The sequence below is a fragment of the Macrobrachium nipponense genome, chromosome 48 (genome assembly GCF_015104395.2).
Source record: "Macrobrachium nipponense isolate FS-2020 chromosome 48, ASM1510439v2, whole genome shotgun sequence".
NCBI lineage: Eukaryota > Metazoa > Arthropoda > Malacostraca > Decapoda > Palaemonidae > Macrobrachium > Macrobrachium nipponense.
Window position 1 is genome coordinate 19828083 of NC_087223.1, and position 24769 is coordinate 19852851.

A 24769-nucleotide genomic window follows, 5' to 3' on the forward strand; every position below is an offset into this window, starting at 1 on the left:
GGCTGCGTCAATCCCGGAGGATAAAACTCGAAGTCCTCAATCCTTCGAGTTCCACACTCCGGGACAGAGATCATACCGTCCTTGAACGGAGCGTAAGCGGCTACTCTCCCATGGGTTATCCATGGAGAAGGCTGGTAGTGACTCGTAAGGAGGTAGCTGGGGAATACCAGCACTTGCTACTGGGGAGACTGGGTAAGGAACCTGAGCAAGCCCGACTACTCGGTTCTCATTCTCTCTAACTCTGTTAGAGAGATCTTGGATGGACTGGGCCCGACTGATTCAAAGTGTTCGACAGTTGCGCGAACATCTGCTCGAACTTGGTTCGAGGGCGGAGACCTGTGAGCCGACCATCTCTCCTACCTGTTGCATCACCACTGCTGAGAAGGCAGTGGGATCAAAGGTACTCGGTCCCGCTACTAAAACCAACCGGCGTTGCCGAGTGGATGCGGTGGAGGCCACGGAGAAGCATTGGCTCAGACAGAGCGCGAGCCTTCTCCTTAGAAGCCTTGCTTCTAGAGTCCTTGGAGTGTGAGGAGCTCGGCTTAGCCTTCACCGCGTCAGCATAGGAAGTCGAAGACTTCTTAGCTGAAGAAGACGAAGACGACTTTTTAGAAGTCGTTTCTTAACGAGGATCTTCGGTTCTCTCTGTCCCTTCACCTTTGGGGTAACAGAGAGAGCGGGAGAGCGGGCAGGGATCTCACGATCCCGAAAAGCCTTGGAAAGAAGCTGTAGAAGAAGGGACAGGAGAAGATCCAGGACGCGCCCAAGGAAAGACCTTGGGCACCCGACACACCTACCTCAACTAACAAATCCTCTGCACCTACCGCCATAGGCTCAATATTAAGGTCCAGGGTTGCGACATCTGGGACCGTCTCCTGCGTGGCCACGGCCCTAACGACTGCTGCACCTCTTGCTGGATAGAAGCGATGAGAGGGGCTGCAGAGATAGGGTCAACATATCCTGTTGACTTGCCGCCAGGGAAGATCTGAAGTGGCCAGCTTCTTGTCTAAGATTGTATGGGCTGCCCTTGGCGGCGTTCTTGCCGAAGCCGCCCACCCAAGCCTTCAGGGTTGCTAGGGCGACTTCCTTCACGGCGGCAGCCTGAAAGGAGAAGGCGAAATGAAGCTTCTAGCGGCGGGGACGGGGTTTAAACAATGTTAAGACTAAGTGTTATTAGTAAAACGATAAAGAAGTCTAATATCGACTTACCCCTCCCACCAGCTGACTGACCAGGTCATAGCAGATGGTGCAGGCTTCTGGGTGCCAGACGATCATGGCGTTGTAGGTCGTGGCACACGGGGCGTGGGTCCTGCACTCATCGTGGGCGCAGGGGGTCGTACAGCGTTGCGTTACACCCCCAGGACCTGACAGTTATTAGCCTGTAAGTGGAAAGATACATAGTATCAGGACACTTACAGCCTAACAATTGCTCCGCTGCATGCCGGAGCATGAAAGTTAGATTAAACCAGAGCTCCGCCATAATACGTGTGGTAACAAGGCGGTTGTTGTCTAAGGCTACGCCGGAGACAAGAGAAATGACCCAACCAGGTGTGGTGGTGAGCTATGAAACCACGACGGAGAACGACGGAGATGGTATAACACAGTTAGATAATACTAAAATTCATCGTAAAATTAGGGTATATCCTTATATATATAACGAAATATATATATATATATAAATCTTTTCCCCGCTTACTAGAAGAGTGCCCGGGTAAGAAGCAAGCTCTCCTCCGGTAGCGGGAAAAAAGGGCAGGATATAGTAGGCAAGCAATAGACCACTAGTAGTGACCACCCCGCCCGCTGGCGGAGCCAGACGAACTATAACCAAATGGGGCCCCGGCTGCTTGCAGCGGAGGCTCCGTTCGTTACAGTGGGAGAAAGGTGGGACTGAACAATGGGAGGGGGGGTTCCGGCGTGACGCGGGCGGGGAGAGAGAGAGGGGGGGTGGCCTACTCCTCCCCGTCTCAACAACTACCCGCTCGGAGACCCGTGCCGAAACACGTCGGTCGCCCTAAACCCCAGCTGTGGAGGGACCCCTGGCCTCCTCAGAGAAGGAGGGAGGAAGGCTACTGAGGTTGTCATAGCAACAAGGGGTCCACCAGACCCCTCCCTATACCTGTAGGGACGGGAAGGGGAAGGGTAGGTGCGGTGGAACACGTGGCCGCCAGCGGTCTAAGCCGCGATAGGAACACAAACAAGGGAGGGCCACGTGAACCAGGCTGTACCAATACATGGGACATGCACCTAGGCTAGCCTAACACCCTAACAAAAAGGAACTAAAATTACATCATAATAGGTGGAAAAGACACTTTTAGTAAAAGAAAAAGAGGCCCAGGAGGAGGCAAACTGTTCCGAGGAACAGAGGACTACTCGGAGCCAGCGATAGCCGATGAAGAGCAAGAGCTGGGATGCTGGGCCAGAAAACAGAATAGCCCTAAAAACCAAACTAAGAGGATGGTAGGCGGGCTAACCTAGCAAAAAATACGATGTAAAAAACGATGAACGTGATATAGAAAGCCCATAAGTACAAGAAGTCCCAGTATGGAAGACCGGGAATTCTAGACATGAGGCAGCATGGCGCCGCCACTAGCCGACCGGGGAACCGTATAAACCTATAAGAAGGAAAATACTGGTTCCTGGAAGACTAAAATACGGTAAAATACTACTTATGAGGCACTTAACTTAGCCGATGCGATGGCAGCACGTTCCATGGTAATAGGTGGTGAAAAATCCGAGAAAAAGGGCACACGTGAAAAATGCGTTCAACGCGTACTGCTAAATATTAAGGATGACCGCTAGGGGCGCTGCTGTCCGTGGCGTCCTTAGTAGTAGTCAGTAGCGGCCGCACACCCGTTAGTATCAGCTCTCTCTAGTGGGGATTTTGGATTTTGGAGAAGGTCTAAATGGTGAATGACTCGTGGTAGTGATCCCACTCGCCCCTATTCTCATACCGACACTTCTTTTATAGAGTGAGCGAGTCAGTTTCACTGACATTTTCTTAATTTTGTTTTTCTCTGGTAAGATTTAGATTAATTTTGCCTAGAAAGAATGATATTAAGGATCCTTTCATAGGCCGACACGAGCTGAGCCCAGAAATATTTTTATATATATATTTATTTTACTTCTTAGCCCTCATGGTATGGTCAATATGGTCTAGTCACGTCGTGGTCTCGCCCCTGTTGACAGATCATCTGGAGTGCACCAGCTATATAGGTCTCTACCTCGCTGGCAACTCTAGTAGCACAAGCAGACTTACGTGGCAATAACCACGAAGCCAGCAATGCTAACAGGTGGAACCAAGATGTAAATCATCTGCATGCATTTGTTTCCCAAAATCCTTCTATTCTGTCCCTTCCCACCTCCAACGGTGGGATTCAGCTATATATATATCTGACAGGTAAGTTTCATGAACAAAATGATATTGTTATGATACAATAAAGTTTGTTCATACTTACCTGGCAGATATATATAATTAAGTACCCACCCACCTCCCCTCAGGGGACAGTGGAAATAAAAATTATGAATAGAAAATGGGAATGGTTCCTGATACCCGCCTCCCAGCGGCGGGAATGGGTACTAACCACCTGGCCGACCACTGTGTGTGCCGGAAGTTTTTGAATTTCTGTCGGACTTCAGAAAATACAGCTATATATATATCTGCCAGGTAAGTATGAACAAACTTTATTGTATCATAACAATATCATTTTTTCATTGGTAGGTTGGTAATCACAATACATACAGTACATAGTGTTTAAGAAACATTTATCTGTAAAGTCCAAAAGGCTTTTTGCTCATGCAAAAATTTTTTTTTCACATTTCCAGGTCGTAAACCCTGTCCTGATTTTGATCCTGATCCCCATATTCGATTCGTTCATATATCCTATGCTCGGCAAGTGTAACCTACTGAAGAGACAACTGCCTAGGATGTTTGTCGGAGGTCTTTTAGCTGGCATTGCCTTTGTGGTGTCGGGCATGTTGGAACTTAAGCTTGAGGTAAATATTCAACACGTGAAGAGCTATTTTGTGCATAGTTGTCGTACAGTATTTTCTGTTAGTTACAAACCACAGAAGCCACGTTGTTGTAACTGTTGTGAAAAAAACAATAACTGCTGCAAATTTTATATGTAAAAAGTTTTGTGTAATTGAATCATTTCATTTTAGTTTTTTAGCCCCTGTAAAGTTAAGCATTAAGCCTTTGTTTATCGTTTCAGAGCACGTATCCAGTTCCTGTTGGGCAAGGTGAAGCTAGACTGTCATTCATTAACACCTTGCCTTGTGATGTTACCTTCTCACCTGAATGGGATGAAAGTGTGACCCTTACTAGCATGGAGCAGAAGGCAAGTGAAATCGTATGGTTGTTTCATGGTTAAGTTAGATATATTTTGGTCAAATTATATCACAAGAAAATAATTTTAACCTGACTGATGAGTTATATTTCTAGACTTGAACAGCTAGTTCATATACATGTCAGTTAATTGTTGTTGCAAAGTGGTTTGATGAGTATCTGAGGGTTCACCTGGAGAAGTTGTCCTTAAATAATAATTGAGAGTTGTAAGATACGAAGTTTGATACATTAGCAAGATGAGACCAAAAGGAACAAATAAAAAGTGAAAGATAGATACTAGTAATGGTGTCTATAGTGTTCAAGGCACTATACTGTATTAGTACCTCTCTTCTGAGGTATATATTTAGCATGAATGACATTAAACACTGCCACTAGTTTGTTACCAATATATAATGTCTTCTTTTGAATTAGCAACAGTCCGCAAATGGAAGCTACCACCATATTCAGTGGATAAGCCCAAATTTCGGATATGAATAAAAAAACTGTGCAATAAATACATTTTATTGGTTAAATATTAAAGGTTATCACTGAGATGAGAAACTTGCCTTCATATTCAGTTTATGATGTGCAAAACTTCTAGATATTTTAAAAAAATGTGTTGTAAATGCAGAAATTACGAAACGATGTGTAAGCAATAATGCTTATTTTCATGATTTGGTAATTAGTTTGTATGTTTTATGTTATACGAATGAGATGATCTTTATATCGTAAGATGTTTGACTTGGATAGTTGTTAATGGCAGTTTATTTTCGAGGTTTATCTGCAAGCTTAGTAGTGGAGGTGTAATGTTCATTGAGAGTATAAGTTGATGAACTTATTCATGAAAGTAGTTATCCTAGCTTGTTGTAATCTAAGTATTGTGAACAATAAGGTTGCCGAGGTGCTATTTGATTTTTAATTATTACATCTTTGTAAATCTGTTGAAGAATGAGGTGATTTTTTCACTGTATAAATTCTACAAGTAAAATTTAACAGTTTTTGTGTCTTTTCAGAAATATGAAAGCGTGCCTCTGGATAGACCAGGCAGTATTCTAAATGATCTTCATGTCAGTATTTCATTTGACAAAACAGCCTGTGGAGAAGTGACCGAATACAACGAAGGTCCTATTACCGTTCAAGTTGTGGACAAAACGGTCAGTTGCTTTCGTGCGGATAAATTCATAAACATGCCTATCATCTTTGATGCTTTTGAAAGAGTTTAAATGATATGAAATGTTATTTGTTAGTGTGTGAAAATACACTGATGGTGGAAGTCTGTGCGAGTCTGGATGTGTGTGTGTATGTATGTGTTTGTTTAGAAGTAATGTTTTCATCCCTTGAAGAAGTACAATATACTAAATGTTACCCAAAACAGTGTTTGTGTGTTCTGTATGTGTGTTTGTCTGGAAATAATAACTGAAGTTCTTGATGAAGAAATACAGTATGTTAAGCGCTATAAAAAAAGTAACCATAACTTAATCTTACCAAAGTTATTAGTTCATTAATTTTAAGATTCTCTTGTAGGCGTTTACTGCAATGATAACAGCAAGTGACCACAAAGCAATGATCGTCAATGTGAACCCACCGGATGAATATGAGAAACCGACAGCAGGAAACCCTAGCGTTAGGTAAGGTTTCATTTAGTTAAACTAACTGTTCACCAAATTTAGGTGAATTGTTGATCCCTTTGGAAATTTTAAAATTCATGATGTCTTAACCCTCTTACGCCGAAGCCCTAAAAATCAAAACCTCTCCTGTATGCCGGCGCCGGTTTAGAGTGAGCGCGGAAGCGAAAAAAATAATTTTTTCAAAAAATCACAACGCGCTTAGTTTTGAAGATTAAGAGTTCATTTTTGGCTCATTTTTTTTCATTGCCTGAAGTTTAGTATGCAATCATCAGAAATGAAAAATAATATCATTATCATATGAAAATAATGCGATATATGGTAGCAAAAAAAAAAATTCATAGATAATTTTATTCAAATCACGCTGTGCAAAAAACGGTCAAAGCTAACGAGTTACTTTTTTTTTCGTTGTATCGTACACTAAATTGCAATCATTTTGATATATAATACATAGTAAAACAATAAAAGCAACACTGGAAAAATATTATCACAAAATGATGTACGAATTCGTAACGCGCGGACGTAAAAAAATGTTATTTTCAAAAATTCACCGTAATTCTAAATATAGTTCTAGAGACTTCCAATTTGTTTCAAAATTTAGACAAATGATTGAATATTACGATACTGTAAGAGTTTTAGATTAGAATTGCAGATTTCGACCATTTCGGACGAGTTAAATTTGACCGAATGTCGAAATTTTTATATATATATTTTTTTATATGCACATATTTCGGAGATGGAAAAAGCTACAACCTTCAATTATTTTTTTTATTGTATTCTTCATGAATTTGCGCACATTTTGATATATGAAACTCTATAAAACAGCTAATATGAAAAGGAGCAAATATTAGGATAATGCGATGTACGTATTTCGGAGACTTGCGGCCGCGAATCGGCGCGCGGAGTGAAGGTAAATATATTTTTCAAAAATTCACCATAAATCACAATATTGTTCTAGAGACTTCAAATTTGTTTCAAAATGAAGAAAAATGACGGAATATTACTAGGCCGTAAGAGTTTTAGCTTACAATTGCGTTTTTCAACTATTTCGGTAGAGTTAAATGTGACCGAACGTGGTTTTTTTTCTATTTATCGGGATTTATATGCAAATATTTCAAAAAAAGAGAAAAGCTACAACCTTCAATCATTTTTAGTTGCATTCTACATGAAATTGCGCACATTTTCATATATAAAACTTTATGTAACAGCTAATTTTAAATGGTGCAAACATTTCGACAATCGCACAAAAAAAATTCTGATTTTTTCGGAAGAGTTACCGCGCGTACGCAAGGAAAATGTTTTTTGTTTTTTCATAAATTCACCATAAATCGAAATATTGTGCTAGAGACTTCCAAGTCGTTGCAAAATGAAGGTAAATGATTGAATATTACTAGAATATAAGAGTTTTAGCTTACAATTGCGTTTTTCGACCATTTCGGTAGAGTCAAAGTTGACCGAAAGTTGAAATTTTTGCACTTAACGTTATTTATATGAAAATATTTCAAAACTGATAAAAGCTACAACCATGGGTTGTTTTTTGTTGTATTGTGCATGAAATTGCACACATTTAGATATATAAAACTTTATGTAACAGCTAATTTAAAAGGGTGCAAACATTAGGACAATCGCACGAAAAAATTTATCGGAAGAGTTATTGCACGAACGTAAGGAAAAAGTTTTTTCATAAATTCACCATAAATCGAAATATTGTGCTAGAGACGTCCAATTTGTTGCAAAATGAAGGCGAATGATTGAATATTACTATAATATAAAAACTTTAGCTTACAATTGCGTTTCTCGACCATTTCGGTAGAGTCAAAGTTGACTGAAGGTTGAAATTTTTGCACTTATCGTTATTTATATGAAAATATTTCAAAACTGATAAAAGCTACAATCATGAGTATTTTTTTGTTGTATTTTACATAAAATTGCGCACATTTTCATATATAATACTTTATGTAAAAGATAATTTAAAATGGTGCAAAAATTATGTCAAAGTGACGAAATAATTTTTGAGATGTGTCACTGATACTTTTTAGTGCGATAAGAAAGAAATTCGCGCTTGCACGCTTGCGTAGCGATTGTAAACAAAACAACGCCTTGATCCGTGAACTCCCAGTATCCCCCAAGGCGCGTGATTCAAAAGTTTTCGGCTGGTAGGCCTATAAGTATTTTTCCGCAAATTTTTAAAAAAACTTTTTTGAGCCGACGTATGATACGTCCAATCGGCATACGGGAGACATTTTTACTCGACGTTTAATACGTCTAATCGGTGTAAGAGGGTTAATACCTAGCAGACTTTACATTAGCATCTCCCTTCCTCCATATCTTCAAGTCAATTTTTCAGAACTTTTGGAAAAATTAAGCCCTATACTCTACTTATTATACTTATTAATTAATTATACATATTAATTAATTATGAAATCACAAATGATTGTCATAAGTTTCGTTACACTAATGTTATTTTTGAGAGATTTTGAACAAATGTTGCCATATCTCTGGAAAGCAAAGTCAGAGCAATTTGGTTGGGTATAAAAAATGTATAAGATTGTTTTAGAACACTTGTATAAGAATATTCATCTAGTTGGAGAACGGAACGGACAATGTGGTTCGGCACTGATGCAATGTAAACGAGCTTTGGACTTCTGCACTTGGTATATCAGCAAAACAAAGGCAAAAGTGAAACTGCTTTAAGCAGTCGGTATATCCTAAATTTAAAATAAAGTAGTCATGTAGACTAAAGACTTCGATCTCCTCAGAATGCTGTTCAACCTAGACCCCAGCATACCCTTCAATTCTTCCGTACTCTTGAAGTTGCCGGAGGATTCACTGTCTTACAACTTCTACATCTCTAATTCTGATCAAGGTCATATATCAGGCACCAAGTTCCAAACTATTGAGCCTGGAACGTAAGTTGACTAGAATTATGTGCTATTTCTTTATTTTGAATTAACTACCTTCAAGTCCTCATTGTTGATGTCTTATGTTGATATTTACTTTACGTTATCTGCGGATATTTTGGTCAAATATGAAAATGTAGCCAAGAATTTGCATAATAGTCGAGTGGTAATTTGTGCTTTCAGGCAGTGCTCGTATTATGATCAATATATTGTATTTCTATCATTATGTATTTCTCCTCTGTTTATCAGGTATGATGTGTTCTTGCCAACTACCAAACTTGGTGAGCATGAAAAAGAGCCTATTGGTGAAATTACTGTTAAATTTGGTGGCGTCTACAATTTCTTGGTTGAGAAACCCTTAGTAAAAGGGGAAAATGCTGTACGTATATAACAATTATGTAGATTCATTGTGCGTATATAACAATTATGTACTATAGTCATTGGTTAAAGTTTGCCCCTAAACTATTATAAGACGAGTTAGTGTGTTTTTCTCTAATATAGAAGACTGAACTTAAATTATAATCCTCAAACCAATATAAAAATTATAGAACACCAAGTCATTTTAACCGTTTAGAAATTTTGTGCATAATAATTTTTGGGAAATAGTGTTTTGACAAAAGCTGATGGTTTGAGGGTGCTTAAGAACTATAAATAATGTCTGAAATACATATATTTATTTTGCAGACCGTGACTGTATATCAAATAACTGAAGAGAATTCAGTCCATATGCTTTGGCTGATCCCACAGTATTTGATCATTACGATATCGGAGGTCATGTTCTCCATTACTGGTTTGGAGTTTTCCTTTACGCAGGTAAGGTTCATTTTTTTTATAATTGTCTTCAGATTTCATTACAAGGGATGCCATGTCTATTTAGCCTAGTACAGTATGGTTTTCCTTAACAGTTTCACACTTCATGGAATTTTGTTGTCATGGCTATACTTGTACAGAAGTACCTGTATTAAATTGAAAGTACACAAGTATATACATATAGTAATGAAGTTAAGAAATAAATTGATAGATGTTAAGCAATATTTTCAGTAAAATTCTATTCTTCAATGGACATTAATAACTTTGATGAAGTTTTACTAGCTATACCTTTTTGTACCTTGGACTTATAAATCTAGTGAATGTACAGTTTGCTTTTACATTCATCCATAATTATCAAGAACTGCAGATTGGTCATGGTGAGCTTGTATGTGTTAATGAAAATTCTTCAGAAACATCTTGCAAACCACGCCAATTTTTATGATTCTTCTGATATTTTAATGTCATTCTAGTTTCATTTAGGGACAGTTTTATTTTATGACGTCAAAAACATCTTGCAAACCACGCCAACTTTTATGATTCTTCCGATATTTTAATGTCATTCTAGTTTCATTTAGGGACAGTTTTATTTTATGATGTCCGGCGGATTTGTTCCTCTTGCCAGTATTTCATTGTCGCTTGATTATTACACCTTTTTATACATTCAACTTCCCTGCCAGATATATACTTAGCTATAGACTCCGTCGTCTCCGACAGAATTTCAAATTTCGCGGCACACGCTACCGGTAGGTCAGGTGATCTACCGCCCTGCCCTGGGTGGCAGGACTAGGAACCATTCCCGTTTTCTAATCAGAATTCTTCTGTCGCCCGGGCCATCAACATTGTTGTTGGTTCCTCTCGATTGGTTTTTCTTTTTTCACCGGCAATTGATCTTCTTGACCGACTTTTGGTGACGTATCTGGATTGTTGGATTGGCATACGCTTTTGTGGACTGTTTTGTGGACTTGATTTTGGATTTTTCTTTAAAAATGTCTGACTCTGGAATGGTTGTGAGACGTTGTGTGAATGTAGGCTGTAAGGTGAGGTTGCCGAAAGCTTCGGTAGACCCTTCACACTGTATGCAAGGGTTGCAGGGAGTATGAATTTTCTTTTACTAATACTTGCAAGGAATGTGAGAATTTTGAGTGAGAACGAATGGAAGAATCTAACTAATTATTTGAAAAAGTTAGAGAGAGAAAGAGTGAGGAAGGCTTCTTATAGAAGTTTAAGTAGTTCGAGATCTGAACTAATTCCTAGCTTGGGATCTTCCCCAAGGGTAAGTATTGCTACTTCTCCTTCCATTGCAGCCCCTTCTCCTATTGCAGAACCTGTAGATTCAGCGAAAGAACTTGCGGATCTAAAAGCAGCCTTCAAGTTGATGGAAAACAAAATGGCTGCCATACAAGGTAAGGCTAGTGATTTTTCAGTGACAGTGATATGAGTGTCCCCAGTGTAGTGGAGGGGGCATCTGGTCGGCTCAGCAACGCTCCTAGGTCTAGACCTCTTCCAAGCTCACATGCCCAGAGAGAAGGAATGTCGAAAACCGAAAGGAGGTTGTGGAGAATCCCCACCGATCAGGTGTCCCTTCGGCGGTTTCTGTGACACCCCAGACTGCCAAGGATCGCTATTGTAAAAGCGTCCTGCGTGAGTGTTTTTCGTCGTCGGGATCTTCATCTCCGAGACGTGATTGGAGGGATTCAGATCGATCTCGACCACTCAAGAGGAGTTGGAAGGCTTCCGACGATTGATTCGAGCCCAGGGAAAAGCTTCCCCTGAGGAGTCTCCTTCGGGAGTGAAGAAGGCGGCCGAAGAGCCATTCTTTCAACCAGAGTGAGAAGGAGGCAGGAGGTGGAGGCTATGGACTCCTCCCCTCCTCCTTCCCCTCCTCCCGAAGAGGATAAAGAGGAGGTTACGAAGAGGTTCATGATGGCTATGCAAGAGCAGATTTCGTCTTTTGTAGGAGTTCTGTCAAAGGAGCCTCCTAGAAGGAAAGACTCTTCCCTTCCGATCAAAAGATCCTCCAGACGTATGGAGGTATCTGCCGCCAGGATCAATCCTCCTACTCGAGGTGAGGTTCCTGTACGAACCTGGATGAACCTATTCAAGACGTCTTGGCACCGGCCAGGAGTGAGGAGTCACCCAGGAGGCAGGAGCCAAGAGCCAGGAGTGAGGAGTCAACCAGGAGGCAGGAGGCAAGAGCCAGGAGTGTGGAGTCATCCAGGCAGGAGGCAGGAGCCAGGAGGCAAGAGCCAGGAGGCAAGAGCCAGGAGGCAAGAGGCAGGAGTCAGGAGCCAAGAGGCAGGAGTCAGGAGTCAGGAGTCAGGAGTCAGGAGTCAGGAGTCAGGAGTCAGGAGTCAGTCAGGAGGCAGGAGGCAGGAGGCAGGAGTCAGGAGGCAGGAGTCAGGAGTCAGGAGGCAGGAGTCAGGAGGCAGGAGTCAGGAGTCAGGAGTCAGGAGGCAGGAGGCAGGAGTCAGGAGGCAGGAGTCAGGAGGCAAGAGTCAAGAGCCAGGAGGCAGGAGTCGGGGACTCGTTCCTGGAATTTATGACTCTTCTCCAAATAGGAGCTCCTCTCCTTCAGATCGTAGGAGGTCTTGGAAGGACTCTCCCTCCAAACGTGAGCTTTCTCCTTCGTCTGATCGAGGTTTAGACGATTTGTCTGATGACGAACCTCCTGCAAATGAGGGACTCTCGAGTTATAAGGTCTTAGCCTCATTACTGCTACAAGAGTTTGGAGACTCTCTAAGTCCGGCGGCTCCTCCTTCTCCTCGTTCTCTCTTTTCGAGCTTGGCTACGGCAAAATCTTCGGCCTTTCCTGAAAATGAAGCCTGCAATATCTATGAAGAAGGCACTCCATTCTTTAGATTCTTGGATGGACAAGAAGAAAGAGTTGGGAAAGACGGTATTCTGCATGCCTCCTTCCAAACTACATGGAAAGAGAAGTATTTGGTATGGGACAGGAGAGACTATGGGTCTTTCTCTGCCTGCCTCGGCAGATGCGGACTTTTCCAATTTAGTGGAGGCCTCTAGTCGTCACTCCTTAGGATCGGTCAGATCGACGTGGAGCACTTCGGAGTTGAACCACTTTCTAAAGGGACTTTTTGTCACTTTAGAGGTGTTCAACTTTCTGGATTGGTCACTCGGAGTTCTGGCCAACAAATCTAAAGATCCGGAGTTTCTTAAAAGCCCAGAGATTCTCCATAGCGTCCTGTCTTGCATGGACAAGGCAGTACAGGACGGTTCGGGAGAAATGGCTTCCCTTTTTGGTGCTGGTCTCCTGAAGAAGAGATCAGTATATGGATCCCTAAATATCAAAAGGGGTTTCTCCGAGCCAGAGGACTGCTTTATTGTTGTTCAGCCCCTCTGTTCGGATCATCGTTTTCCCTTCTCAGTTTAGTGAAGGATATATCTCGCTCGCTAACTGAGAAGGCGACACAGGACCTACTAACACAAACGTCCAAGAAAGGACGCCCTGTAGTGTCGGCGATTAAGAAGGACTCTCGTCCTCCTCAGCAGCCCTTTCGTGGAGGTGCAGCGGCTCGTCCCCTGCCAGAAAAGAAGAGCTCTGACAAGAGAGGAAGGTCTTCCTTTAGGCCTTTCAAGAAAACCAAATGACTTGTTGCTCCTTCAAGCACCAGTGGGCGCCAGACTCCTGAACTTTGCAGGAGTATGGGCAAAAAGGGGAGCCGACCCCTTGGTCAGTGTCGGTCCTAAAGAAAGGATATGTAATGCCCATTCGACCGGACATCCCTCCCTAACATCTACGCCTCGGGAACTGTCAGTGAGGTACAGAGACCCTGTAATGAGAAAGACTCTCCTTCAAATGGTGGAACAAATGTGGGAAAAGGAGGCCATCGAACTTGTGCAGGATCCACACTCCCCGGGATTTTACAATCGCCTTTTTCTAGTACCAAAGGCATGGGGGGGTGGAGACCAGTTTCTGGACCGTAAGCGCTCTGAATCGCTTTGTTCAGAAAAAGAAGTTTCGCATAGGGAACGTCCGCTTCAAGTAATGTCGGCTCTTCGTCCAGGAGATTGGATGGTCTCTCTGGACTTGCAAGATGCGTATTTCCACGTTCCCATTCACCATTTGTCAAAGAAATATCTTCGGTTTGGTAATAGGAGACAAGATTTTTCAATTCAGGGCTCTGTGCTTCGGTCTGTCTACAGCTCCGCAAGTATTCACCAACCTGATGGCGAATGTGGCAAGATGGCTTCACCTAGAGGGGAATAAACATCTCCCTCTACTTGGACGCTGGCTGATCAGGGCCAAGTCGGAGATTCAGTGCTTGGAGGACTTATCAGTAACAAGGAACATGATAGAATCGCTGGGATTACTCGTGAACCTCGAGAAGTCGCAGCTGATCCCCAGCCAGAGCTTGGTCTATCTGGGGATTCAGATGGATTCTCGGGGTTTTCGAGTATTTCCTTCGCGAGAAAGAATCACTCCAGGTTTGTCGAAAATCTCTAGCTTCTTAGAGAGAAAGAACAGTTCAGCGAGGGATTATCTGAGCCTTTTAGGGACCCTGTCCTCACTAGAAAAGTTCTTCTCTCTGGGGAGGCTTCACCTTCGCCCTCTTCAGTTTTTCCTGAAAGGGGTGTGGAGTTGGAAGACGGGACAACTCTCGGACATCTTCCCGCTTCCACAAGAGGTAAAAGATCATTTGAAGTGGTGGATCCTTCCTCTTCAAAAGAACGAAGGCGTATCGCTTGCCCTGCAGAACCCAGACCAAGTGTTATATTCCGACGCTTCGGAGTCGGGATGGGGAGCGACGCTAGGAGCAAGGGAGGTGTCAGGCACCTGGACAAAGGAACAGGTGTCCTGGCACATCAATTGCAAGGAACTAGTGGCCATACACCTAGCCTTAAAGTTCTTCGAAGAGATAGTCGAGGCGGGGTGATACAGATAAACTCGGACAACACCACGGCTCTGGCTTACATACGCAAGCAAGGAGGCACGCACTCTTTCTCCCTCTTTCAGTTAACAAGACACCTGTTAACCTGGACAGAAGAAAGAGGCATAACTCTCCTCACAAGATTTGTTCAAGATAAAGAATGTGAAGCGGACAGACTGAGCAGGAGGAATCAGGTCCTTCCCACAGAATGGACTCTACACGAAGAAGTGTGTCGAAGTCTTTGGTCCCTGTGGGGGAGACCTCACATAGACCTGTTTTGCGACGTTCCTCTCCAAAAGAATAGAGATCTTTTGCTCTCTAGTGGAAGATCCGAGAGCCTTCGCAATAGACGCGTTTCTCCTGGATTGGTCGGGTGTGGACGCATACGCCTTTCCCCGTTTCAAGATCCTGGGGGCAGTGCTCAGGAAGTTCGTAGCGTCAAAGAACACGAAGTTGACACTAATAGCCCCATTTTGGCCAGCCCAGGAATGGTTCACGGAGGTACTGGAGTGGATAGTGGACTTCCCCAGATCTCTTCCAAACAGACCAGATCTACTCAGACAACCCCACTTCGAGAGGTTTCATCACAACCTCCCAGGTCTCGCTCTGACTGCCTTTCGACTATCGAAAGACTTGTCAGAGCGAGGGGCTTTTCTCGCAAGGCTGCGGGCTCTATCGCTAGAGCCCGCAGAGCTTCGACGAGAAGAGTATACCAATCGAAGTGGGAAGTCTTTAGGAGGTGGTGTAAGAGTCAAAAGCTGTCCTCCTCCAGTACCTCTATAGTGAATATTGCCGATTTCCTCCTCTTTCTGAGAGAGGAATCACACCTATCTGTCTCAACAATAAAGGGATACAGAAGTATGCTGTCTTCAGTATTTAGAAATCGAGGGCTAGATATTGCAGACAACAAAGATCTACACGATCTAATTAGATCCTTTGAAACTTCAAAAGCAGCAACTCCTAGAACACCTAGTTGGAATCTGGACGTGGTCCTGAAATTCCTTTCATCGGATAAATTCGAGCCTTTACATCTGGCTTCCTTCCGCGACGTCACTAGGAAATGCTTATTCCTGTTGTCTCTCGCTACAGCCAAGAGGACGAGTGAATTGCACGCTCTAGATTCCACAGTGGGGTTCAAAGGAGATGCTGCCATCTGTTCGTTCCAGACAATGTTTCTCGGCGAAGAACGAAAACCCGTCAAAACCATTGCCCAGAAGCTTTGAAGTAAAAGGTCTATCTAACCTCGTAGGCAGAGAGATAGAGAGGTCTCTCTGTCCAGTGAGAGCTCTTAAATTTTATTTAGAGAGGAAGAGACAGATGGGAGCTTGTCAACAAGGTCTTTGGTGTGCGGTGAAGAACCCCAAAAGACTCATGTCCAAGAACGCCTTAGCTTTCTTTGTGAGAAGTGTAATTACGGACGCTCACAAGAACTGCTCGGAGGAATCCTTCGGTCTTCTAAAAGTCAAGACCCATGAGGTGAGAGCAGTAGCAACATCCTTGGCGTTCCAAAAGAATATGTCTCTTAAAAATATCATTGAGACTACGTATTGGAGGTGCAATTCAGTGTTTGCATCTCATTATCTGAAGGATGTGAGAGTGACCTATGAGAAGTGCTTCTCTCTAGGTCCATTTGTATCAGCAGATACAGTGCTGGGTCTTGGAGCAAAGACTGATCCTTAATTATTGTGTTTTTATCGTACATAAACCCACTTGTCAGATATGTGCTTGGTTTTCTATTAGCAAGCTCACTGATGTCGCACGGGAGCATAGTGTCATTGCTGGTAGGGGATCAAGGGTATGTATGGCTAGTAGGGGAGTACAAAAATTTTTTTTGTATATTTTGTAAAAATGAAAGTGTAATTATGTTTCGAGTTTTTGGTCGTTTGTAAGGAGTTCGGGGATAACTCCTTGCAATCTTAGAACTAACATGGATGTTAGGATCAGGTGATCGGGATCGGTGTTGTGCTCCTTGAACAAGGTGTATTGTCATGTTAGTGGAATAGCACCCAATGACAAAGGCCTTTAGGCTCTGCCGAGTAAGTGGATAAGACCCCATTGGCAGACCCACAAGAACTCTTAGCCATAGATCAATATCTCGCTGAGGCTCTTGAGGCTAAGCAGACTCCAAGGCAGTAGCCGCGAAGTCTTCAGCCTAATAAGGTAGGAACCAAGGTTTATTAATACCTACAACATATGTTGTTTACCTGTCTATTTCAGTAGTTAGCTGTCTCTTACCCACCACCAATGGGTGCTAATCAGCTAAGTATATATCTGGCAGGGAAGTTGAATGTATAAAAATGATATTGTCATGTTACAATAAAGTTTTATACATACTTACCTGACAGATATATACTATTAATGGCCCACCCAGCCTCCCCGCAGGAGACAGGTGGAAGAGAAGAATTCTGATTAGAAAACGGGAATGGTTCCTAGTCCTGCCACCCAGGGCAGGGCGGTAGATCACCTGACCTACCGGTAGCGTGTGCCGCGAAATTTGAAATTCTGTCGGAGACGACGGAGTCTATAGCTAAGTATATATCTGTCAGGTAAGTATGTATAAAACTTTATTGTAACATGACAATATCATTTTTGTGAACAGGGCAGGGGGTGTTGATTTAATGTGGATGAATGTGGTGGTAGTTTTTCTTGGTTGGCCTTTGGTTTTTAATATTTTTATTGAAACCTTTATACATTCAGCTTATTTCAAATGGATATACAGAAAATTAATTTGCTTCCAATGTGATTTTATGCTGTACTCTTATTTAATAGTTTCTAATTTTATTTAACATGAATAGAGGAGTAATAAGAGGCTAAAAATGTGAAAAATTGGGATCCTTTTACCTCTGATATTTATTTGAATTTGTTTCACAGGCACCTGCTACAATGAAGTCTGTCCTCCAAGCTGCTTGGCTTTTAACTACAGCCTTTGGGAACTTGATTGTTGTAGTTGTAGCAGAGGCCAAGTTTGTTAAGAGACAGGTAAGTTTTATATATTTTTATAGAAATAAGGAATGATAGTTCTGGCTTTTAAAAATTTTGACTGGTGTTACTGCTAGTTTGAATTTACTAGAGGTATTTTTTATACCATGATTCTCCATACACTTCTTATTGATATATTCTACAATTCTTAAGCAGCAGAAATTATTTCTTAGGCAGTAGAAATGAGAGCAGGAGTGTAGGGGACCTAAGTGTGATTTGCTTATGGTGTACTATATATTGAAACAATATTAATCTTAGGTAAGGAAACCTCATGCCTAAATGTGACAAAAACAAGGTAAATCAAACTTATTACTGTGAAAATAGTAAAAAAATATCAACATCATGGATGATAAGTAGACAAACATTTACAAATGTATCATTTATTAAATAAATCAGTTACTGTAATTATATATTTCAACAAAAATGTATATAAATAATAAAGCCTTTGGATATTTAAAATGATGATAGTAATTCAAAGTAAAACCCAAAAATATTGAAAATTAATAAGAAGTTGTATTATGTAATACACTTGTTTTCTCTCTAGCAACAGTTCATGCATACTTATGTATTACAAGTGGCCAACATTCCACTGAAGTCTTTGATAAAGACATACATATCATGTCTACACTGTACAGGCACAGCACAGCCTATAGACAAACAAATTATTTTGTCAGTATTTAATGATTGTAAAATTTTTACAATTTTCACAATTGCAACTGTAATCATTCCATTTTGAAATAAACCAGTTGTAATATTCTCACAATATAAAATCCTTTGGTTCACAAGCTATTGAGGTTTCCTGTTGTAGTAGGTAGGTCTTGCAAAGTTTTTTTCTTTTTTGTGACCCCTTTAACTTGTACTTCTATTACCTTGTAAAGAAAGAGGCCCAAACTCTTAGTTGTACCTGCAAATAGTAAAAACAATTGGAGTTACATAGGCAGAGATTTTTTAGCTAATGCTAGGAACAATCATGTTTTAAGCTTAAACTGTGATAGTATAAACATTGACATGCATTTAAATGTCTATGAAAAGTATTCAACATACATTAATGACAATTTTTGCTAAATACGGGCACGAATGGAAATGTAGAAAGCCCTGATAAGAAAGTTCTAAAAGTCTTAAAGTTTAGCCCCTAAGCTCACTGTTTCTGGTAACCATCGGTAACTCTTCATTTATCATCTTTCTAGATATTTTTGTGGGAAAAAAAAAAAGAATCTTATGAAACTTGAAGGCATCATCACTTGCCATGTAAACTGAAATCCGAGAAAGACGCGATTTAAGTTGTTCAATGTTTACATTCTCATGTTTCCGTTAATATTTATGCTATGACATCATTCTTTTTTTTTCAAAATGAAGCTAAAAGCATGCTTTTTACAAATATGTGTGTAAATATTATCTGTCTATCCAAACAGTACCTCAAACAACACCATAACTGCAAAAAACCGAAGTCTGAGAAAAATACAATAATAGTTTGTAAACATTGGAATGACAATATATTGTGCATTTTTCATTCTAGTTACTCTCACTCTCCCTAGATTATGAATGCGAAAAACATTTTTTACAATTTCTAAACACTAGTATATAGAAGAAGAGTTGCTAAATTCGAAAGTATGTATAACTCAAAATCCGAAAATTTGCAGACAGTTGTTCGAGTGATAAGTAAGGAGAAATGACAAGAGTGGAGGTAGAGAAACTCATTTTAGACAGGCAAGGGATATCCAAAAGCAGAGTAGTCTGATGAGATATTAGACAACATATTTGATGTTTGTATAGAAAAAATATTATGTGACAAGTTTCCATTAGTACTATTGAAAGTTTTCAGCCAGTTTTTGTGTGGAAAAAATGTTATGTGACAGGTTTTTACTAATATTATTGAAAGTTTTCAGCCAGTTTTTATGTAGTAGTACGTACTTACACTATGCAATGTGACACGTGACTTTGGAAAATGTTTTTCTTACCTTAATGATAAAGGGATCATCTTGTATAGACGCTGACTATGTACCAAGCGGAAAAAGTAATGCACATTTATATTTCAGTCTATGGAGTTCTTCCTGTTTGCTGGACTGATGTTTGTCGACATGGTCATTTTTGCTGCCTTGGCCTTCAATTATAAGTATGTGGACGAAGTGAAAGAAGAGCGCACCAACACCAACACGAGAGCAGACGACGACAGACCTCCCGTTGCTGCCGCTGGCAAAGAAAATGAAGGATTCTGTGATGATGAAACCAAGTTGTAACATCCACATTAGTTTATGTGAAATTCAGGGTTGCAAGTCAAATTATTACACTTATTCTCACTTGATTTCTACAATTATGATTGTGATAATCGTTTCCCAGATTAGTTGTGTTAACAAAAATCTACTGTTGTTTTGCTATTAAGAATTTTTTGTTTTTTGAAAATCTTTTACTACATCACGTATTCAGAATCCTATTACAGAACTATCCACGTTTACAGAGAATACATAAAGATTTAATCTATGAAAATTTTTATTTTTATAAAAAAATGCATGTTCTATGTGTCCCTTTGGTTTAACCTGAATATGAAAAGTTCTTAATTGTTGGAATTTTCTTTTCCTTAAAAAGAAGCTTTGTAAACAAATTAACCCCACTTAATCAGGCAAAATTTATTCATTACAAACCTAAATTTCATAAAAAGCCTTACTTTCATGCAGTGGCTCTAACTGTGCCAACTTATTGAATCTTGGAAGACAAGACTCTATGCACAAGACCAAACCTGTCACATGCAGATGTATCCTGAGTTACTCTTCCAGGATATCAGATATATTCTTTAATATGCTGTACATTCTCAATCAAATATTCTTTACTCTAATGGTGGGTTGTACTAGTAGTGATTTGTGGATATCAAAGTTTTGAAAGTTATTGCCTTGAATGCCCATGGTCAATAGTTCCATAATCACAAGGTGTTCCATAAGAGAACATTATCCTCATTCTGTAGGTCAGTCCCAATTTCAACTTCTTTCGGGGCTTGTCTTTTATTAACGTAGTCATGAGATCTCTCGCCTGTTACACAGTAGTGGATTATTCTGTTTTCGGTTTTGTCACTTTGTCATGATTCCATCACATTTAGCGAGTTAAGATTAAGTGGATTGAACTCTCCATCACTTTTATGTTTGTGGAGATATTCAGTAGTGCCTTTTCATTCAACCTCGCCATACTCATCGAGTGCTTAGAGTGGGTTCCTTGCAGCTTTTTTATGTCTTCTGTAAATCAGATCCAGCAATCAAAGGGAAACAATGTTCCCCACAGTAGATGTGCTCAGTGTTTGGTAAGTGCACAAAAGAGGGCTTACAAGCATCACACACTAAAGAAACATGCCAATGCTCCCTCCATTACAAGCTGTGCTGATACTCCATCGGATGAGGCTTCTTTGTCTGTGATAACTCTTCCTTGATCTAAGGGCATTAGAGAAGGAGGAACAAGCTTTTGTCTGAGGCGTTGACTCCCCCTATATCTCCTACTGAAAATTTGCTTCAAGAGTCCCCTTCCACAGGGTTTACCCAACCAGTTCCGGAATGGATTTATCTGCATCTTAGACTGCCACAACTGCGGATGGCTGTCTGTTGTCTTGAACAGAAGCAGCCTTGAGTATGAGACTGCTCTCAATATCTCCATGTGCAAAGCTCAGTTCCAAACCGAGTGTCACTGCTCCAGACAGCGGAGCAGGAGCACCTCGAATGAGCATTCTTCAAAACAATGCAGGTTTTTTCATACAAGAACATCCTTAATTATTTTCAACATCTTGGCACCCCTGTTCTCTAATTGACGCACGTGACGGACAGGTACCCAAGGCTCCAGGTTTTATACAGGCAGAACTACTAATAATTTCTGACAGCTGGAAAAAAAGATTGCAGTGTCTATGACATCGAAAACCACCAAATGTGGGCATATATAAATGATAGGTTTGTATGCAGACACCAATTTTGAAGTACTACAAAATTCAGGTTTTTGTTAAGCACTGTTCGTAAAAGCTGTGCAGGTTTTGCATAATCTATTTTCACAACTGGTATCTGATGTCAATGTCCCTGGCATTTATGATGCCGGATAACTACAAATAAACTGGATAACTAATCATAACTGAACATACCTACAGAAGCAATTTTTAAAACCTGACAGATCTACCAGCCAAGAATACGGACAAAGCAGGTTAGAGAGAAGTTTGTAAAAAATACCAATGGACCATCATCTTCAACACTCATCCTTTCTCTTGCCTGAAACATAAGACTTACTTGAAGCCACCTAGTTTAGATATAAATCAAAACCAACAACAGGCTTAAAATGCAGAATGAACTCACATTATAATTTGTCAACTAAATGCTATTTAAACTGGTATAAAGTTACAAAATTTAGCTGTTGCCAAAAGGCATCAAATATAAAACTAAAAATCCTAGCAATTTAATATATCCAACTTGACAAATCACCTAAAACACCAGCTTTCTCCATACCTTATCTGAAAGACAAAAATACCTGAGTCATTAAAGGGGCTATGACAACAATTATGGCACCCGACAGCTCGTCAAACACTAAGCTACTCAGAACAGGCATGGCATACAGTATGTATTGCCTTAAGAAACATATACTGGACAGCCTTTTCTCAATGTGCACAATCACAGGTGTGAAAATACTGTACCCTACTAATTTATCCACCATTGTGTTGAAATTTCCTTAAAAACCATCATATTTAATCACTTAAAACTGCATAAACTGAGTAATGAGGCAGGTTATGTTTTAAAAACTAGTTATTCACACAAGTCTGTTTTAAAAAATGATAGTCTTTCCTTCTTAAAATATGGACAGCAGAGGACTTCGTTCCACGAGCGGTTAAAGGCTACAATTACAAGCAGCCTTGCACAATAACCACAAAAGGCTTTGCAAGACTTTGATTCTGAATGTTTCTTGTATTTATTATCGTAATCACTTCATCAGATATTATAGACATGACATCAATCTTTTAATTGAGCCAGCAACTACGTTATAACACCTGGTTGAATAAAGTTCTAACTCCAACACGGAAATACTACTGGCTCTCACATCTTGGTAAATCTTTGTTTCAAAGATACCTGAACACAAAGGATGCTACAGTATTCATCACTAAAGTACTCGCTTCCTCTTAAAAGCTAGTAGCAAAAACAAGGGTACTATGAGCACTCGATATAAAGAGTTGTGATGCAGTCATTAAATATTCTGATCTTCAAGGATTGTTTTGTTTGTTTGTGTGTATGGTACTTTTACGTTGCATGGAACCAGTGGTTATTCAGCAACGGGACCAACGGCTTGACATGACTTCCGAACTACGTCGAGATTGAACTTTTATCACCAGAAATACATCTCTCTCACTCCTCAATGGAATGGCTGGGAATCGAATCCGCGACCACCGAGGTAGGACGCTAATACCATACCAACCACACCGCTGAGGCGCTTCTTCAAGGATCGTACCAATTGACTGTAACACCAATTCCCACTAATCTTCCGAAGCAATCCCTTTTTTCAGACCAAGCCTGCCTTACCTCTGCCAACCCCATTCAGTCTACCACTCTCTCCACAGAACACAATCCTCAAACCTGTCATTATTGATCCTACATTAATTCCATTTAGGTTTAAAAATCTCTGCCACAGCACTGTCTCATCCAAGCCCCTATCCTGTAGGGGGTCATAATGCCGTCAGTGCAATATAGGCATTACTTGAGGTACTTTGCAACATTCATTAGGCCACTAGCTGGAACTCTTCATTCCTTTCTATGTACCTAAATTCTTTCTTTTTCTTCCATCTTACTTAACACTCTCCTAACAATTAATTCATAGCGCTACTTTGAGGTTTCCTCTTCTTAAACCTTTCAAACCTTTATACTGTCAATTTCTGTTTCAGCGCTGAATGGTCCAAGTTACCCAAGTGCTTGGCGTGTATGTCTAAAATTTATAAATCAATCAAACAATAAACCAAGCCTCTACTACAGAATATCCAGTGCCTAAACATGAAACGAAAAATGTCACTCCATAGATTGCCTGCTAATTATACATGGATTGCCATCAATGGAGGATGACCAAACAAGTCCTTTTTTTTTTTTTTTTTTTTGGGGGGGCGACTTACAAGTAATATTTATACAGCATTTGTTTTAGCACAACTTGCCAACCCATGTTGTTGAGGTACTTACGATGCTATCCTGTAATTTACAGAGAGAAAATTAAACTTGGGAACCTACACCTATAAGTCCTTTCCAGTTCCTTGTCAGTATATCCCTACCTGGTCCCTCTACAGCACCTGATAACTCTGACGATCCTAAATTAATCACACTTTGCAGAATTCACTGACCAGAGTGATAATCAGAATATCTCATAGACCAATATTATGGAATATCCTTCTGACAATTTTTGACCCCGTATTTTCAAGTTCTGCAGTGTAAAGTCATGTTATTTTACCTTCTGACCTTTTCTTTTTTTTAAATAAAAACGGTTTGACAACCCTAAGTAATGTATGCTTTGGCTCATTCCCTCTACAGTATTTTGTTTTTACTACAGTATACAGCTACACTATGCTACTGTATAAAAAGTTAGAAAGGCAACATTAAAACAAAATCCAAAAATGGTTGACAAACCTACCACTGGTACAGTATGCTTGAAATATTGGTAGCTGCAGAACCTTCCTTAAACAAAGTGGGGTAGTGCCATAAAAGTACCTCATGTGGACGACTGTAGGCATTACTCAAGGGTGTTTACAACCATTTTCTGGATCTAATGTTCTAATTCCGAAGGGTCACCCTTCAACATCATTGGTCCTTCAACAATCCTTGGAGATTTGAGACTTCCATTACTCTTGCACTTTGCAATTCTGGCCATCGTGACAACTTCCACTCACCTTGCCAAATGCTCTTCCATTTGCTGTGCCTCTCAAGTTACCACAAGCATTGATCTTCTATGTTAAATCCTCTCCACTTGACCTTCAGGTCCTCAAACTACTGCAGTTATCAGGCTTTCTGAACTCTTCAACCTTCAGTATTTTAGTATATGTTGAAGGATCAAATTCTTCCTCCCAACCAATCGTGTAACAAAATGGAGCCTTGGGTACTTGTTAAATTCTTAGGGAAAATATGAGCAGTACAACAGTATAATGAACATCACAGAATTCATGACGTTGATTACATAGCCCAGCCATATCAGGCTTAACCTAAAAAATCTGGTCAAATTCTCAAGAAACAAAGTTGCACAATTTTCGACACTTTCATTTGT

General features: G+C 40.5%; 1 protein-coding gene across 5 annotated transcripts in view; it reads left to right on the forward strand.

Moving 5' to 3' along the window:
- LOC135205091 (solute carrier family 15 member 2-like) overlaps positions 1 to 20083 on the forward strand; it is an 83695-nt gene extending 63612 nt beyond the window's left edge. For all 5 annotated transcript variants that reach the window (XM_064235391.1, XM_064235390.1, XM_064235392.1 and 2 more), the window contains 9 exons: positions 3823 to 3993; positions 4212 to 4337; positions 5338 to 5478; positions 5849 to 5952; positions 8709 to 8858; positions 9099 to 9228; positions 9534 to 9662; positions 17420 to 17527; positions 19564 to 20083. In XM_064235391.1, coding sequence (XP_064091461.1) covers positions 3823 to 3993; positions 4212 to 4337; positions 5338 to 5478; positions 5849 to 5952; positions 8709 to 8858; positions 9099 to 9228; positions 9534 to 9662; positions 17420 to 17527; positions 19564 to 19764 — 1260 coding nt within the window. In that variant the 3' untranslated portion in view covers positions 19765 to 20083. The remainder of the gene's footprint in view (positions 1 to 3822; positions 3994 to 4211; positions 4338 to 5337; positions 5479 to 5848; positions 5953 to 8708; positions 8859 to 9098; positions 9229 to 9533; positions 9663 to 17419; positions 17528 to 19563) is intronic.
- The last annotated feature ends 4686 nt before the right edge of the window (positions 20084 to 24769 follow it).